Raw genomic sequence first — 19,505 nt, 5'->3', positions numbered from 1 at the left:
CAGGATTATCAAAGTAGTACGTAATATCTATCACATAACGAGCATCGAAGGTTTTAGGAGGTTCCCCATCTCCATGAGCAGCAAGTACACCTATTTTTTTTGGTATTTCGTGTTCCATATCCATAACTAAAGATAGAGAACAACTTAGAACTGCAAATAAAAATTACTTAGTGATAAACAAACAAGCACACACGAGAATATTCACCCCACGCTATTGCTCCCCGGCAACGGCGCCAGAAAAAGGTCTTGATAACCCACAAGTATAGGGGATCAATTGTAGCCTCTTTCGATAAGTAAGGGTGTCGAACCCAACGAGGAGCTAAAGGTAGAACAAATATTCCCTCAAGTTCTATCGACCACCAATACAACTCTACGCACGCTTAACGTTCGCTTTACCTAGAACAAGTATGAAACTAGAAGTACTTTGTAGGTGTTGTTGGATAGGTTTGCAAGATATTAAAGAGCACGTAAATAAAAAGTAAGCTGTTTAGATAAAGACACAATAAAGTAAATATAGCGAGTGTGGAAAAGTGGTGGAAGGAGTTGCGAAATTGTCCCTAAGCAATTGACTACTTTACTAGACCGATAGCAAGTTTTATGTGGGAGAGGCCACTGCTAGCATGTCATCCCTGACCTGAAATTCTATGCACTTATGATTGGAACTATTAGCAAGCGTCCGCAAATACTAACGTTCATTAAGGTAAAACCCAACCATAGCATTAAGATATATTGGTCCCCCTTCAATCCCGTATGCATCAATTTCTATGCTAGGTAGAAGCTTCTGTCACTCTTGCCCTCCAATACATAGTCCTATCAACATGCAACTAACCCTATGGGGTGATCCACGCGCGCGCTCATATGATGGGGACCAAAGTACAGCAACATAACCACAAGCAAATTAAAATCAATCATAGCAATTCATCAACCACCGATAGGACAATGCAAATCTACTCAGACATCATAGGATGCCAACACATCATTGAATAATAATATGAAGCATAGAGCACCATGTTCAAGTAGAGGGTACAACGGGTTGCGGGAGAGTGGACTGCTATAGATAGAGAGGGTAAGGTGATGGAGATGTTGGTGAAGATGGCGGAGGTGTTGGTGAAGATCGCGGTGATGATGATGGTGGCCACGGCAGCGTTCCGGCGCCACCGGAAGAGAGGGGGAGAGGGGGCCCCTTCTTCTTCTTCTTCCTTGACCTCCTCCCTAGATGGGAGAAGGGTTTCCCCTCTGGTCCTTGGCCTCCATGGAATGGGAGGGGCAAGAGCCCCTCCGAGATTGGATCTGTCTCTCTGTCTCTCTCTGTTTCTGCGCTCTTCTGGTCTGCCCTTTCACTGTTTCGTATATATATGGAGATCCGTAACTCCGATTGGATTGAAACCTTCGCCCAGATTTTTCTCCGAAAATTAGCTTTCTTGCGGCCAAAGAAGAGCAGCAACCGCCTTACGGGGGCCCCACGAGGGAGGCAGGCGCGCCCCCTGCCTCGTGCCCCCTCGGGCACCGTCTCGCGTTGATTCTTCTTCCCGAATTTTCCACATATTCCAAAAATATTCTCCGTCCGTTTTTATCCCGTTTGGATTCCGTTTGATATGGGGTTTCTGCGAAACATAACACATGCAACAAAGAGGAACTGGCACTGGGCACTGGATCAATATGTTAGTCCCAAAAATAGTATAAAAAGTTGCCAAAAGTATATGAAAGTGGTATAATATTGGCATGGAACAATCAAAAATTATAGATACGACGGACACGTATCAGGGTCGGTGATTTGGGTGGAAGGTGTCGCGCTCACGCCGGCGGTAGGGGCATGTGGGATGTGGAAGGAGGAGAAGGATGGGGGTCGGGTGTGGATTACCTGCCTGGATAGGCGAGGCCGAGGAGCGTGAAGGAGGGTCGCCGGCGAGGAGGCGGCAGCGCTGCAAGCAAGGAGTGAAGGTTTCAACTTGGAAAGGAAGGCGGAAAGAGGGGAAATGTGGCTTTTGGTAAGGGGGAGGGGGCGGGGAGGTAGATATTTCCGCGAAAGCCGAAAATTTGGAATCGCTTCAGCCAAAAAACTGGCGCGCAAAGTGTCATCAGACACGGTCCCTTATTCAAAACTGTGTACGATATGTGAACATCACAAACAATTCAGATAGCTTAACCCGTGTGTGTTGAGTTTGAACGTCAAAATTTTTGGTTCGAATTTCCCTGGTTACAGTGGTCACCCACGTCATTGCATAATTTGGAAGGAGACTAACTTCTTAATCGAGCAAGTTCAGCAATTAAACAGAGCTAGCTGACCTAAACATTACTCTAACAAATTAAAGACCAACGCTCTTAATTAAACAAAACAAAGAGTACTACTACGGCTGGTGCTCGTCGATCTCCGTCGCCGCCTTCATGTCCAGCTCGCGCCCGACGGTCTCCTAGGGAAGGGGCTCCATGGCATCAATTCCACCATACTCGGCAAGCATCTCGCCATCCGCGTCTGCCATATCTTTGGAAAAGGCCGAGCTGGGCGTGGGCGGACGCCATGTGGGCTCTGGCGGGCTCCGTCGTGGCAAGGTATGCCGTGCAGGAACGGACGGCTGCTCGAACTCTCTCGGTGATTGCCAGCTCTTCGGCCGTGGGTTGCCGACCATTGTCGGAGAAGCTTCGTTCGATTTCCGCGGTGACCGCCACGAGCTGGGCGTGGACGGCCTCGACATGGTAGTGGGCGGCCTCCAGCAGGGCTAAGGCTGCCGCTGCGGAACGGATAGCTGCTGTGCCGCTCTCGCCAGTTGTTATCCCCGAGGCAGATGCTGCTGCCGCCGCCTGAGAAGCAACAGTGGCCGTTTGGGCTGCCTTGGCCGCCCGGACACAGACTGCGGTCGCCCTCAAGAAAGCTTGTTAGCACGCGCCTGGCGGCTGCGACCGCGCTCTCGCCGGAGTGGGCCGCCGAAGTTGCCCTCACAACATGGGTCCACGTCCCCCTCTTTCACCGGCGACGAATGAATAGTGAAATGATATTTGGGGAGTGAGCTAGTGTGCTTGACACGCCGGCTGTGGACTGTAGCCGACGCACCTTCTCTCGTAAGGCATGGGCGTACTATACACCAACGGTGCTCCAAGATATTTTGTGCTGCATCTCACACGGTTGGTGATAATAAATTGTGTGCGATCTACTTGATTTATCGTCTTGATCATTTGAATTACATAATGGGGTCACAGTTACAAAGGATGTTGTTTGAATTGTTAGAACTTTTATCTGCAGCGAACATGCAACTATAGGCGTGTCGTCAAAAAATTTGGAATTATTCAGGGTTCGTTTGTACATTTTTATACATTAACTGGTTTTTCCAGGCATTTTATGCGCATAATTCAAATTTGAACTATATGCACATGCTCCAGTGCATATAAACTTATTAAAAAATCAAATATGTGTCCTTGGTTGCATGCTTAGGTCCCATGCAAGAAATGGGAATGAATTTCAAACACCCTTCCACCGTCACTCGGCCGCAAACATTGAGATACCTGGTTTTTAAATTCTAGTAAATCCAAAACTCGTCTGAAATTCATGAAACTTGGCGTGCTATCATGTAGCGGCATCAACATGCCGTGGTAATTTTTTGTCCCATTTGGGGCAGGTTTGGGTATAAGCTTCTCACAAACCAGAGCTTCTCACAATAAGCGTGATGGTTTCGGTAGGGAACGTGCCACCTTTAGGGACGAAACGATATCCGTTGCCTCTTATTGCTTTCCAAATTTTTCGAGTGTCAACATAGAACAACAAGAGTGTTGTGTTCAATTTTGGAATTTTTCGGGGTTCGTTTGGACATTTTTGTGCATTAACTGAGTTTTCAATGAATTTATGTGCATAATTCAAATTTGAACTACATGCACATGCTCCAGTGCATATAAATTGGTTGAAATATCAAATTTGTGTCCTTGGTTGCATGCTTAGGTCCAACGCAAGAAATGGGAATGAATTTCAAACACCACGACACCGTTGATTGCCGGCAAAACATTGAGATGCCTGGTTTTTAAATTCTAGTAAATCCAAAACTCGTCTGAAATTCATGAAACTTGGCATGATATCATGGAGCGGCATGAACATGCCGTGGTACAAATTTTGTCCCATTTGGGGCAGGTTTGGGTATATGCTTCTTAAAAACCGGAGCTTCTCACAACAAGCATGATGGCTTTCGGTAGGGAACGTCCCACCTTTGGGGACGAAACGATATCCATTGCCTCTTATTGCTTTCAATTTTTTTCTCGTGTCAACATAGAACAACAAGAGTGTTGTGTGAATTTTTGTGATTTTTCGGGGTTCGTTTGGACATTTTTATGCATTAACTGAGTTTTCAATGCATTTATGTGCATAATTCAAATTTGAACTACATGCACATGCTCCAGTGCATATAAATTGGTTGAAAAATCAAATATGTGTCCTTGGGTGAATGCTTAGGTCCCATGCAAGAAATGGGAATGAATTTCAAACACCAGGGCGCCGTTGATTGCCGGCAAAACATTGAGATGCCTGGTTTTTAAATTCTAGTAAATCCAAAACTCGTCTGAAATTCATGAAACTTGGCATTTTATCATGGAGCGGCATGAACATGCCATGGTACAAATTTTGTCCCATTTGGGGCAGGCTTGGGTATATGCTACTCACAAACCGGAGCTTCTCACAACAAGCATGATGGTTTTCGATAGGGAAAGTCCCACATTTGGGACGAAACGATATCCATTGCCTCTTATTGCTTTCAATTTTTTTCTCGTGTCAACATAGAACAACAGGAGTGTTGTGTGAATTTTTGTGATTTTTCGGGGTTCGTTTGGACATTTTTATGCATTAACTGAGTTTTCAATGCATTTATGTGCATAATTTAAATTTTAACTACATGCACATGCTCCAGTGCATATAAATTGGTTGAAAAATCAAATATGTGTCCTTGGGTGCATGCTTAGGTCCCATGCAAGAAATGGGCATGAATTTCGAACACCAGGGCACCGTTGATTGCCGGCAAAACATTGAGATGCCTGGTTTCTAAATTCTAGTAAATACAAAAATTCTGTTAACCATTCACGTGACGCCACATGTCTTGGTTTTAATGGATGTAGGAGGTGTCGTGCGGACAGCTTCTTGATCTTGACTGAAATGTGCCGAGCAGGATTTTGCAGCTCTTGATCGCAAACGATTTAGATAGAACACCCGTATGCAAAGTGAGAGCACGCAGGATTTGTGCATCCCTTCAACGCAAACGGTTGTTCTGGATGACCCGTGTGCAACCACGTACAAACAATTTGGTAAGATTTGCATCTGTCATATTGGGTATGTTGCCATTTGTCAAACTGGAAAGATTTACATTTGTTGATCTAGTAACGTTGCCATTTGTCGATCCTTGTAACACTGCGATTTGTCAAAATATGCAGCTAGAAATCATTGGCACTATGTAATTTTTGAACTAAAATTCAGTAATTAAGCATATATTTCATTCATAGATTAAGCAGTCGTTCTTAATTTATACAAACAATTCAAATCAACAGCTGAACCGACCAAACTTCTCCCCAATTGTTGCCAACCACGTACTGAAATAGCTAGTTCAACTATATATACTAGCTAATTTTAAGTACGTTGTACAGTTTGACCACACATCTATAGTCAGATGAACTGAATAAAATAGCCCCTAAATACTACTACTACCATGGAGGGGCTTTGTGCTACTTCCGGCAGCCTCTCCTCTGCCGAGCGCGCTCAGTGAGAGGCAGAGGAGGAGGAGGAGCCTACCGACGAGCCGGAGAAATGCAATACGGTGCCTGCCGCTTTTGCACATTTAGCGAAGCTCGCCAGCTCGAACGCCCACTGCCGCTCCAGACGATCCCTCTCGAAGCGGCCAGACTGCTCGTAGATCTCCTGATTCCTCGCCTCTGCGTCAGCGTGTGTTGCGGTCACGGCTGCGGTAAGGCTCTTTGCGTGCTCGACGAGGCGCTCCTCCTCCTCCCGCAGGAACTCGATGTAGCGCGCAAGGTCACTGACGCACGTGCGAGTCTCCACCTCCGCCTCCCTCCTTCAGGCGGCGGTGGCGGAGCGGGTGATGATCCCGACGGTCAACGGTGGGCTGGCGGCCACGGCGGCCGACGATGGGGTGGCGGCCACGACCACCACCTCCCGCCTTCGGGCCGCAGTCGCGGAGCGGGTGATGGCCACGGTGGCCGGCAGTGGGGTGGTGGCCACGACGACCACCTCCCGCCTTCGGGCCGCGGCAGCGGAGCGGGAGATGGCCCTGGCTTTCGATGGTGGTGTGGCGGCAACGGTGGCCGGCAATAGCTGCCGACGGGCAACAGCGGCGGAGCGTGTGGTGGGTGTTCCGCGCACGCCCAACAGGGACGCCACACGCACTACACTACACCGGGGAATGCGCCGCCGCCGCGGTGTAGCCTCCCAGCTGGAGTTGTCCTCTGATGACGGCGGAGTGGCTGAGCAACGACGACGGACCGGTGCCATTGGCGATTGTGGGAGAAGCAGACGAGATAAGCTACTGGGAGGGAGGGGAAAATGCGACGCAGGACTCACCGGCCGTGAGGGTTTTTATAGCAGGCCGGTAAGCATTGGGATTTTTGGGGATTTCACCGAGTCGGGCGGGAAGCTTGCGCGGGAACCTGCGAGGTTGCGTGGGAACGGGCTCACCGATGATTCATTGGTGCCACCGTTTGGCCAAAAGAACGCCCCCGCGCACTGTGCAAGCTTGCGCTGTAAGCCGTCTGCGGCAGCGGGGTGACAAGACGTGCGAGAGGAGGACGAGAGGACACGTACACATACAGTTGATAAAAAAACGTTTGCGATTTAATTACCTACTATACCCCGTCCTGGTTTATAAGTAGGATTTATATTATAAAATACGAATGCATGTCGCCATAGATTATATCGTCGGAGTCGTATTTGAACATAGTTTCTAGCTATACAATTTTTGTAACATGCATTAACACTTTTTTGGTTAAATTTAAGGTTATACACCAGCAACCGTTTGCCCGCAACACACACGGCTTATTCCATCACAAACAGCTCTGATGGATCAACTGTCTGCCACATATCGCACATGCAACTCTAATCTGATTCCTGCTTGATGTCTCCGACATCGCCCGCACAGTTCATCTTATTTGCCGCGTATCACTGTGCCGTCCTCTGCTCGCGTCCCTCGGCAAGCTCTGCTCGCCGTTAGGCGCCGCGGCGCGCTCTGTCGCGTCCGTTGGCGCGCTCTGCTCGTGTCCGTCGGCGCGCTCGGCTTGTGGACAGCTTTTCCTTGAGGAGACCGCGGAGCGCTCTGCTTGCGTCCCTCCGCGCGCGCTCTGCCAGCGGTTGGGCGTGCGCACGATCACGTCGGGGGCCCCATATGCATGCGGTTGCACCGCGCGCGTTGCCGCGCGATGCAGTTACGTGCGGCATGATGGAGTTAAGCGCTGCAAATTAGAACTGCCATCAGGCCTGCCGATATTCCTGGCCGTCCGGCTACCCCTTTAATTCCCGCGGCCATTATAACCTTAGTCTCTTCAACCTTTCAATCGCGCCCCACAACACAACAAGCACACCCACGACGACACATAGAGAGGGATGTCCAGCGGTGCTCCAATGGAGTTCGGTGAGCATAGAGTGGAGACCCACGCGAGGGAGACGGATCTCTCGGTGGTGTACACCATCGACCCGGCCGTGGTGAGGGCGACTACATCAACAGCGTTGAGCAGTTGCTTGCTCGAGACAAGTACAAGGTGGTTGGCATCAACCTCCAGTACACCGCCGGTCGTCCCGGCATAGATCAGAAGGTTGTCGTCGCCCAGTTGTGCGTGCACCATCATGTCCTCATCTACCACTACTGCATGGCCACAGAGCCTTGCGACCGTTTCAACAGGTTTCTCAACAACACCGACTACAGGTTCGCCACGGTGGAAACCAAAGATGATGTAAAAGCGCTCAGTGTTACGGGCTTGCCCTGCAAGAACCTTGTCGAAATCCGTGACCACTACAGGGTCTGGGGTAGCAGGAAGCACGACTCCCTAGTCGAACTCGCCTCGGCCATCATCGACCCCTACTACGAAAAGATGAAGCAGGATGCCCAAATAACAAGTCCCGTATCCTGGCACGGGGCCTGGATGCGCCAACTAGATGAACCTCACCTCAGGTTTGCGGCCAAGAGCGTGTACACATGCTACGAGATGCACAGGCGGATCGTTGACATGAGGAAGTGCCTCATTACCCAAATCGACGAGCCCAGATCGAGCCACAAGCAGAGCAAGCGTCACAAGAAGTAGATGATGATCAGATGATCGTTTATGCTAGTTAATCATGCATGTAATATATAGTTTACTTTATTGGTGTGTGGAAATGTCATGTGTGTCGTGGTCACCTATGTAATTATGCATGTAATAGTTTACTTTGGTGTGTGCAAATGCCATGGTTGTAGTAGCCACCTATGTAAGTGGATGTTTAATTTGGTTATGCAAGCATGTCCTTATAAGTGTGTGTGTATATATATATGTTGTTGTTCTGTATGCAATCCCATCGCACAACACACACGTCTTATTAGCAGCAACCGTTTGTGTTATTATCGGTCTTCACACACATTTCTGATTACAGACATGTTTGCCGCGTATCACACACATCTTGTTAAGTTGAACCGTTTCCGTTCTCATGTCTCAACGCAAATAGTTCATCCGAGTGAACCGCATGCCATATATCGCACACACCTTGATCTGGCTGACCGTTTCTTTTGTGTTTCCTAATCACAAACAGTCATCCGAGTGAACCGTATGCTGTGAATCGCACACGCCTTCATCTGGCTACCCGTTTCTTTTGTTCCTCCTCATTGCAAGCAGTTAATTGAACTGAACCTACGCAACTAAAACCTGAACCGTGTTTGATGCATCCATCATCGCAAATGTTTTATACATTTCTGACGGTTTTCATACAGCACCGCTTGCGATTATTGCATCGCACACAATTTCTCGAAGGATCTCTGATCGTAGTGTCGCGTTAGCAGCATCCTGCAGTAGTGATGGATCAAGCAAAGAAAGGGTTCTTGCCTGTGTTACAAGGTGTGAAGTTGAGTCAGACTCAGCTCGACCACTGCAGAAGATAGAGAGAAAATGAAAGTCACTCCCTATGCTTCAGCCATAGGTTCTACCATGTATGCAATGTTGTGTACCAGACCTGATGTGTGCCTTGCTATTAGTTTAGCAGGGAGGTACCAAAGTAATCCAGGAGTGGATCACTGGACAGCGGTCAAGAACATCCTGAAATACCTGAAAAGGACTAAGGATATATTTCTCGTTTATGGAGGTGACAAAGAGCTCGTCGTAAAGGGTTACGTCGATGCAAGCTTTGACACTGATCCGGATGACTCTAAGTCACAAACCGGATATGTATTTATATTGAATGGTGGAGCTGTAAGTTGGTGCAGTTCTAAACAGAGCGTCGTGGTGGGATCTACGTGTGAAGCGGAGTACATAGCTGCTTCAGAAGCAGCAAATGAAGGAGTCTGGATGAAGGAGTTCGTATCCAATCTAGGTGTCATACCTAGTGCGTCGGGTCCAATGAAAATCTTTTGTGACAATACTGGTGCAATTGCCTTGGCAAAGGAGTCCAGATTTCACAAGAGAACCAAGCACATCAAGAGACGCTTCAATTCCATCCGCGATCAAGTCAAGGAGGGAGACATAGAGATTTGCAAGATACATACGGATCTGAATGTTGCAGACCCGTTGACTAAGCCTCTTTCACGAGCAAAACATGATCAGCACCAAGACTCCATGGGTGTTAGAATTATTACTATGTAATCTAGATTATTGACTCTAGTGCAAGTGGGAGACTGAAGGAAATATGCCCTAGAGGCAATAATAAAGTTGTCATTTATATTTCCTTATATCATGATAAATGTTTATTGTTCATGCTAGAATTGTATTAATCGGAAACTTAGTACATGTGTGAATACATAGACAAACAGAGTGTCCCTAGTATGCCTCTACTAGACTAGCTCGTTAATCAAAGATGGTTAAGTTTCCTAACCATAGACATGTGTTGTCATTTGATGAACGAGAGCTTATCATTAGAGAATGATGTGATGGACAAGACCCGTCCGTTAGCTTAGCACTATGATTGTTTAGTTTATTTCTATTGCTTTCTTCATGACTTATACATGTTCCTATGACTATGAGATTATGCAACTCCCGAATACCGGAGGAACACTTAGTGTGCTATCAAATGTCACAACATAACTGGGTGATTATAAAGATGCTCTACAGGTGTCTCCGATGGTGTTTGTTGAGTTGGCATAGATCAAGATTAGGATTTTTCACTCCGATTGTCGGAGAGGTATCTCTAGGCCCTCTCGGTAATGCACATCACTATAAGCCTTGCAAGCAATGTGACTAATGAGTTAGTTGCCGGATGATGCATTACGAAACGAGTAAAGAGACTTGCCGGTAACGAGATTGAACTAGGCATGATGATACCGACGATCGAATCTCGGGCAAGTAACATATCGATGACAAGGGGAACGACGTATGTTGTTGTGCAGTTTGACCGATAAAGATCTTCGTAGAATATGTAGGAACCAATATGAGCATCCAGGTTCCGCTATTGGCTATTGACCGGAGATGTGTCTCGGTCATGTCTACATAGTTCTCGAACCCGTAGGGTCCGCACGCTTAACGTTCGATGACGATTTGTATTATGAGTTTATGTGATTTGGTGACCGAAGGTTATTCGGAGTCCCGGATGAGATCATGGACATGATGAGGAGTATCGAAATGGTCGAGACATAAAGATTGATATATTGGACCATGTTATTCGGACACCGGAAGTGTTCCGGATGGTTTCGAGTAAAACCGGAGGGGTTACCGGAACCCCCCCGGGAGAACTAATGGGCCACCATGGGCCTTATTGGAGAGAGAGGAGGGCAGCCAGGGCAGGCTGCCCCCCTTGCAGTCCGAATTGGACAAGGGAAGGGGGCCGGCGCCCCCCTTTCCTTCTCCCTCTCTTCCTCTCCTTCCTTCCGCCTCTCTCCCTCTTGGTGGAATCCTACTAGGACTTGGAGTCCTAGTAGGACTCCCCTCCTTGGGCGCGCCCCCTAGGGCCGGCCGGCCTCCTCCTCCCCTCCTTTATATACGGGGGAGGGGGGCACCCCATAGACACACAAGTTGATATTTTAGCCGTGTGCGGTGCCCCCTCCACAGAAACACACCTCGGTCATATCATTGTAGTGCTTAGGCGAAGCCCTGCGCCGGTAACTTCATCATCACCGTCACCACGCCGTCATGCCGACGAAACTCTCCCTCGGCCTCAACTGGATCAAGATTTCGAGGGACGTCACTGAGCTGAACGTGTGCAGATCGCGGAGGTACCGTGCGTTCGGTACTTGGATCGGTTGGATTGCAAAGACGTTCGACTACATCAGTCACGTTACTAAACGCTTCCGCTTTCGGTCTACGAGGGTACGTGGACGCACTCTCCCCGCTCGTTGCTATGCTTATCCTAGATAGATCTTACGTGATCGTAGGATTTTTTTTGGAAATACTACGTTCCCCAACACACTCAACATAAATATTCGTTGGACTTGTTGTGACGTGCTGGTATGTTGCAGTCAGGCCCGGCCCTGATGGGGGGGCAGGGGGGCGGCCGCCCCGGGCCCCTAGAATGGAGGGGCCCCCCACCGGCGGATGTGTGCTTAGGCCCAGCTGCTGCGTGGACTGAAGGATACTGCCATTCTGGCCCAAGTTACTGCGTATAGAAGAGAGAGTCCGGTTAATAACGCACCAGAATATTATTAGCGATCGTGGATTGAGTCAGCCTTCCACGATAGATGCATCAATTACGGGGTTGCGGCTTCAGGCATGCATGAGGCACGGCGTAGGCGGCGGCGGCTGCCGCGGATGCTTTTTTGCCTGTTCGTCTCGCGTGTCACGCCGCCGCACCCTCTCACCTGATCGATAATCGCCATCACCTCCTCGTCTATAGGGACCTCGACCGCGAGATTATCACCAAGCCGAGAAACTGATTCTAGAGAAGAAGGTATGTATGGCCTAGCTATTTTGCTTTTGCCCGTGATCGTTGTTCCCATGCATTGGGATTGATAATCGATTGATTGGCCGTTGGTAGGGATGGATATGATTAGGCTTTGTCATTTGTGAGTTTAGTGTGATGATTAGTATGATTTTATCGAGTTGATTTAACATCTGGATAGCTTTGCTACACGCCAATTTTTATATAGCCTTGCATTAATTCTCAAATTCTAATGGCAAGTCCAATTGAGAGACCTTGATGCGATGCTTAGGGCAATATATAAATTCTATACATAGGATCTGTCAAAAAGTCCCTACTGTTGTGCTAATTGCAATTTATAGATGCTTCCGTATTAAATTGATCTGACTGTGTCCGTTCTTTGCTTTCTGAAACGTAGAGATGCAAGCACTCAGTATGCTAAAAGAAGCAAGTCCTTCATTTTCTTATTAGATGGTTAATCTTTTTTTTCGAATGCTTCCACCTCATGAGTAAATAATTTGTCAGGCACAAGATTGAATCCTCGGATTATATTAGAAGTTGGGGAAAACCACTAATAAATTGGTCCCCATGACTTACTCTAAGGGCCCCGAGCTCTAGTTTCGCCCTGGGCCCCTAAAATCTCAGGACCGGCCCTGGTTGCAGTGCAAGCATGCTACCACTCCTATGTCTTATCGGCCTTGGATGGTGCTTTGCTTCCTTCAGATGATGCTACTGAGTACCGCTGTATTGTTGCTGGCTTGCAGTACTTGACTATCACACGGCTGGACATCTCCTATGCGGTAAATCGCGTGTGCCAGTATCTTCATGCTCCTCTGACTTCACACTGGTCAGCTGTGAAGCGTATCCTACGCTATATCTCTCATACTGTCTCGTATGGCTTGCATCTTCGGTCTACCTCTTCGAGTGCTCTCTCGGCGTTCTTTGATGCAGATTGGGCTGGGAGTTTGGATGACTGGCGATCAACGGGGGGCTATGCTGTTTTCTTTGGTTGCAAATTGATCGCCTGGAGTGCGGGTAAGCAGACCACAGTGTCTCGGAGTAGCACTGGAGCAGAGTATAAGGCGGTTGCCAATGCCACATCTGAGCTCATTTGGGTACAGTATGTGTTGAGAGAGTTGAGAGTCTCTTAAGAGCAACCACCGGTTCTTTGATGTGATAATATTAGTGCGATCTTTCGTCTAATCCAGTTTCCATACTCGATCTTTCGTCTAATCCAGTTTTCCATACTCGTACCAAGCACATTGAAGTTGATAACTTCATGAGGGAACGTGCTGCACAGAAGCTTCTTCATATCAAGTTTATTTCTTCCAAAGATCAACTTGTTGTCATCTTCACGAAGTCACTTCCACAACCTCAGTTTGAAGGTTGTAGGCGCAATCTTAACTTGCTCTGTACTTCAGGCCACAGTTAAGATTGCGGGAGTGTGTTAGACAATACTATTACGTAGCTTCTGTATATAGTATGTAATCTTGTACTTGTACGCTTGACGTACGTCTATATATATGAGATAGCCACACCCGTATTGGGTGTCGAGCAGTTTCCCAAGCACTTGCGATTTTACACATCATCGATTTCACGTCCACCGACGACAGACAGCTTGCAGACTCCGACAAGTAGTAGTAGGGCATGAGAGGCGGCATGGTCTCGAGTCCCAAGTGAGCGAGTCTGTCACCCATCTTCTACTCTTCCTCGCCGACGACCGCAACTTCACTTCACGGGTCTTGCTCCCGTGAGGATGTGGTCGCTGGAAGGGAACAACAAGGAGTTGGACGACGGGCGCCGCCGTGTGCTGGGTTTAGATTCGGTTCCTTTTTTAATGAAAAATTCCTGAAACATAATGAATGTGCTTTGGTTTGTGTAAAAATAATCCAGTTTGCATGTAATTTGTCTGGTTTGTTGAAATCCGCCTTGCAATGTATGTGGCTACAGTTGGATGGCTGACCTCCATATCAGTGTCCGCGGACTGGTACCCGGTGCTATGGTCAGCATACATAAAAGGAGAGGTAAGGGCATGTACAATGGTGGCATATGAATACAGATGCCCCATGACAAAAATAATGTGAAGCATCTATGTTGATTTTTTCTTCCCAATGCAAACTACTACTGGTGGGCCATATCAAAGAACAAAAAGTGACTCCCGCTACACATGCATCCCTACTCTTTATTTTAACTTTTTCAACTTTATGCATTGGATTACACTTTTTCTCTTCAAGCACCAGCCTCCTGGAGAGGATCACGCTTCCCCATTCGAACCTACTTCTCATGTTATACGATCCTACTCACTCCGTTCCAAATTACTCGTCGCAGAAATGGATGTATCTAGAACTAAAATACATCTAGATACATTCATACTTGCGACTAGTAATTCGGAACGGAGGAAGTACATGACATGTGAGGCATCACCCTGAAACTATGCATTATACATGGCCTAAGGCCGGGGCCATATGTCAGCCTTCTCCACCCGTCGACCCACGATATCGCGGATCCGCCACGTCCCCAGCCTTCTCTCCGGAGTCCAGATGCAAATCCGTAAGCACACCCAGAAAACTATCCTCTCCTCCTTCCGTACTCATCTCTCTCTACTTTCTCCGCCCCCAGAAGCAACTCAGACCCGCCCTTCCCCCCAATTTCCCTTCTCTTCCCCGGCGACGTCCCCAAGCCCACCAACTCCGGCCAGATCGACGCCCCCCTCGAGCTCCTCCACCCCCCACGGTGCCCCCGCCCCCCTCCCGGTACCCCCGTACAGTTGCCCGCCCCGAACCCTAGCCATTTCGCACCGCGAGGTATCCGCCCCCCTGTACCTCTAGTGTTAATACTTTTGGTTTTGGGGAGGCGTCGCCACTGGCTGTGGGGTGGGTAAATACTCGGGCCACCCATGGAGGAGGGTTCTGAGCGGCCCCCTCACCCACGCGCCACCCGGGCGCAAAACCCTAGCTGTGAGGAGGAGGAGGCCGCGGCGGCCGCCGGGCGGGTCAAAGACGAGATTGCTGACGATCTCAACGCCGACCCCGCGGAGGACGAGGATGAGGAGGAGGTGGTGGTGGAGGAGGGCGAGGACGAGGTGCTCGTCGCCTCCGACGACGACGACGGGGCGGCGGACGGCGCCGGAGGGGACGACGACTTCGTGCCGCGCACGCTGGAGGAAGCTCTCGTGCCGCGGGTGGGCACGGTGTTCGACTCCGTCGACGAGGCGTTTTCGCTCTACAAGGTATACGCCTTCCGCATGGGATTCCACGCCGTGCGCCGCACCTGCCACAACTACGAGGGGATTCGCTACCGCTCCACCTTCAGCTGCACTCAAGCTGGCAAGTCCCGGGAAGGGGCGGCCCCGTCGGAAGATTCAGGCGCCCGCTACCCACTCCGCAACAAGCGTGGGGCAGCCACCCCAGAGAAGCGGGCTCGGCGTACCACCGCCGAGAAGACTGGATGCAAGGCGATGCTGATCATCCGTGACAAGCGGGTGAACGATAGGTGGAAGGTGGAGTTCGTCGACTTGGAGCATAACCACCCTTGCACACCGGATATGGTGAGGTTTTTAAAAGCCTACAGGGAGATGCCAGAGTCAGCCAAGAAGAAGGCCAAGATTACTGTTGAGATGGATGAGATGGTGGAGAAGTCATTGAGTGAGATTGCTGAGACCAGGAAGTTTCCGACTCGCCCCAAGCGGAGTGTCAGTGGTGGAGCTGCTGCTGGTGGGTTGAGGTTTAATAGAACCGACAGTTTTGTGCAGCGCTTCGGGGACGAAGACCTCATTGCAGTCAAGAAGTTCATCGAAATGATGCAGGAAAAGAAACCAAACTTCATTCATAGCTGGGATCTTGATCAGGAAAGTCGCATGAAGAATTTTTTCTGGACAGATTTGAGGTCTCAGGCCCAGTACCGCTACTTTGGTGATGTCATTTCACTTGATGTAATGTACTTGCAGCACTCTCGTGCTAGCCTCCCTTTGGCCACACTCCTTGGGGTGAATAACCATGGCCACCTTGTGCTACTTGGTTGTGGTCTGCTCTCCAAAGACAGTAAAGAGAACTATGTCTGGTTGTTGAAGAGGTGGCTGGGCTGTATGAATGGCAAGCCACCAGAGGCGATTACAACTGGTTATTCAGATGTTGTAGCAGAGGCTGTGTCTGAGGTCTTGCCAGATGCAAGGCACCGCTTCTGCTTTTGGCATATCTTGAAGAAGCTCCAAGAAAACGTGGGACGCACACATGAGAAAGAGGCAATTTCTTTGAGATTCAAGGAGGTTGTTTATGACACAGTCACACTTACTGACTTTGAAAAGGAGTGGGAGGCCATGGTTGAGCATTATAAGCTCAAAGATAATGAATGGTTCTCTGCACTGTACAGCTGCCGGAAGCAGTGGGCTCCTGGTTATGTCAATCATTCGTTTTGGGCTGGCACATCTGCTATCAGGAAGGTTGAAAAACCAGATCCATACTTTGATGGTGTTGTGACAAGTAAAACCACATTGCCAGTTTTCCTTGAGCAATATGAGACTACCCTCAGAGGGAAGCTGGAAAGGGAAGCATACGATGATTTGCGCTCCTATTATTCTAGGCTCACTTTGCTGTCAGGATTACCATTTGAGGAGCAACTTCTGGAGCTGTATACAGTACCCATGTTTCAGGCATTCCAAGACGAGATCAAGCAATTAATGCATGTTATTTGTAAAGAGGTAGACAGGAGCGGGAATTCAATTACCTACATGGTCAGCGAGTTAATACAGGGCAAGAAGGTTGACTATACGGTTGTCTACAACAATTCTGACAAGGATGTTTGGTGCATTTGTCGCTCTTTTCCATCACGGGGCATTCTTTGCAGCCATGCTCTGTCTGTTCTGAAGCAAGAGAATGTGTTGATGCTGCCATCAAAGTACATCCTCAGCCGCTGGAGGAAGGACTTCAGAATTATTCACGCGTCTGCAAGCTCGAACTCTGTGGCATTGCAGAGAGATTTGAGCATTTTTGATGATCTGTACGTGCGTGGCCATGAATATTTAGAAGATGTTATCGATATTGGGGCTAGAGAACCTGAGTTGAAGGAGTTTGTGCTGTCTGCCATGAAAGAAGCGAAGGGCAAACTAGTAAGGCCTGGCCAGACCCAGCAAGGTGATCAGCGGGTTGATGTAAATATGGCAGTAACTGGTCAGGTATCCGCTGATAGAAGAGTTGATGTGAACATGGCATCAAACACCACATCCATCATTCACAGGGACAGAAGGGTTGAGGCAAACATGCCAGTAAACACAAGAGCCCTGGTTCATGAGGATAACATGGCATCCAACACGACATCCCTGATCAATGGGGACAGAAGAGCCGATTTGGAAATGCAAACACCCCACCTTATCCACAGAGAGGGAAGAGTTGACATGAACATGACAGCTCCTCACTTGATGCAGAGGGAGAGAAGAGTAGACGTGAATATGACGTCCCCTCACCTGATCCATGGGGACAGAAGAGTCGATATGAACCTGGGGTCGCCACATTTCATACACAGCGACAGAAGAGTTGATATGAACCTGACATCCCCTCATCTGATACATGGGGACAGGAGAGTTGATATGAACATGGCGTCACCACACCTGATACATGGAGACAGAAGAGTTGATATGAACATGACGTCCCCTCACATGATACACGGTGACACGAGAGTGGATATGAACATGGTATCCACTTCTCAGGATGATGCGATGCACACTTTTGATTTGGTGAACGTCAACCTGGAGAGTTCTTTGCCAATGGCTGCAACAGATTTCATGCAAATGCATCCACACCCACCAGTTTACCATCCCAAACAACTCCTCAATATGAGAGATCAGGTGATGGACTCAAACAAGAGATCCAATGTGGAAACCAATACTTATTTCATCGGAGGTGGAATGCATGTGGGGTAGTTTAACTGTCTACTGCTGTAACATTTGTTTAGAAAAGGAGACGACCTTCTTGTATGTCAATATGTATGTTCTTAGTTCAGGCAGTACCACTAATCAACTAGTTTGTACTAATTGCAGATCAAACATTGATTGTTGGTAGCTATCCTGTAACATTTTTTCCCTGTTTGGCAGTTGCAGTTAGCTACTTGAATGGCATTGTTCTCTGCATGTTGTTGATAGATAGTAATAATCCTTTCCATCTGGTAATTGCAAGTGCGATGCCTCTAGTTTCGCAGATTAGATGATGTTTGTTCTGGTTTGAGCTGTCGATAGCACTGTATTGCCTTGTGCTTTCCATTTATTTGTGCTAGCAGCTTATCCAGGCATAAAATTTAAGATTAAAGTCTAGTACTCCCTCTGTTAACTAACATGGGACGTTTTAGATGTTAAGTTTCTAAAACGTCCTATGCTAGTTTACAGAGGGAGTAGTTATTATGATTACAACTTCGTGGCTTACTCGCAAGCTATGTTGCAGTTTAACTGCTTTGGCTCTTTTTTTGGCTGTAGTGCATCTGCTGGGAAGCAATTGGTTGGATATCATGGAAATATTTCGCTCTGTTGTTTGAGAAGGTGGCAGCTTGTTATATTTCAGGGTTAAGGTAGAGATCTTTTATACTCCCTCCGTCCGGAAATACTTGTCATCAAAATGGATAAAAGAGGATGTATCTAGACGTATTTTAGTTCTAGAGACATCCTTTTTATCAATTTTGATGACAAGTATTTTCGGACGGAGGGAGTAGATAGAATAAGCTTCACGTCCTCACGTCCAGTGCACAGCATTTCTTCAAGCTGGTTCCCTGTTCTACACGAGCACTTCGTTAATATTTGCCTTCTGCTGCGATGCAGCACCTGATGCATATTGGCATGCTAAGTTTGATCTTCGCATTTCATAGGAAATCTATGTGAGCCAAGCTTGTGGTATTCGCTTTGTTTGATTCGAACTGCCTATAATTGCTTGGAAACGTCTCAAAATTGTGTTTAAGGAGGCATTTTGGAGAGTCATCTTAAAATCATCTCTAGCCTGGATGCAGCTTTGGAGATGTTTTTCAGAGAAGCCTCATATTGGTAGAGATTCTGAGGCGATTCTCCTAATTGATTGAGGGATTTCTCAAAAATCGCCTCCATATCGATTGATGTTTTGAGGTGAACCTCACCGCCTCTGGCATGCAGGGTATGTTCAAACTTCATCTCTTCTATGTTCTGTTTTTTTTTTTTTTTGAAGAAAGGCAAAAGCTTTGCCTTTTCATTGATTAAGCAGGGAAAAAACAGGGAGAGTCCCAGTCGTTACATCACAGAAGGGAGAGAAATCTCCACGTCTGAAATCGCCCAGATTGGCCAAAACCAAACAAGGCCAACATCAAAGCATCCGGACCTGAACCTGAACAAGAATATCATTGCCATTCGTTCTGTTCTACATCACAAGTCGTTTTTAAGGGTTGATGAAGCAAAGTGCTGCAAGAAAAAACCATATGCCACAACTTTATAGCATCATCCTGATACATATCAACATTAGAAGTCTTTCGGATTTTCAGAACTTCAGCAAGGTGCACTCTT

General features: G+C 47.9%; 1 protein-coding gene across 1 annotated transcript; it reads left to right on the top strand.

The window, feature by feature from the left end:
- Nucleotides 1–14,532: 14,532 nt before the first annotated feature.
- LOC109785756 (protein FAR1-RELATED SEQUENCE 6) lies at nt 14,533–18,158 on the top strand. The gene has a single exon (XM_020344348.4). It carries the CDS (start codon nt 14,895–14,897, stop codon nt 17,910–17,912), a length of 3,018 nt encoding a protein of 1,005 aa, XP_020199937.1. The 5' UTR covers nt 14,533–14,894; the 3' UTR covers nt 17,913–18,158.
- Nucleotides 18,159–19,505: the final 1,347 nt, after the last annotated feature.

This window comes from Aegilops tauschii, chromosome 4 (genome assembly GCF_002575655.3).
Source record: "Aegilops tauschii subsp. strangulata cultivar AL8/78 chromosome 4, Aet v6.0, whole genome shotgun sequence".
Taxonomy (NCBI): Eukaryota; Viridiplantae; Streptophyta; class Magnoliopsida; order Poales; family Poaceae; genus Aegilops; species Aegilops tauschii.
This window is presented reverse-complemented; position numbering and strand designations above follow the sequence as displayed.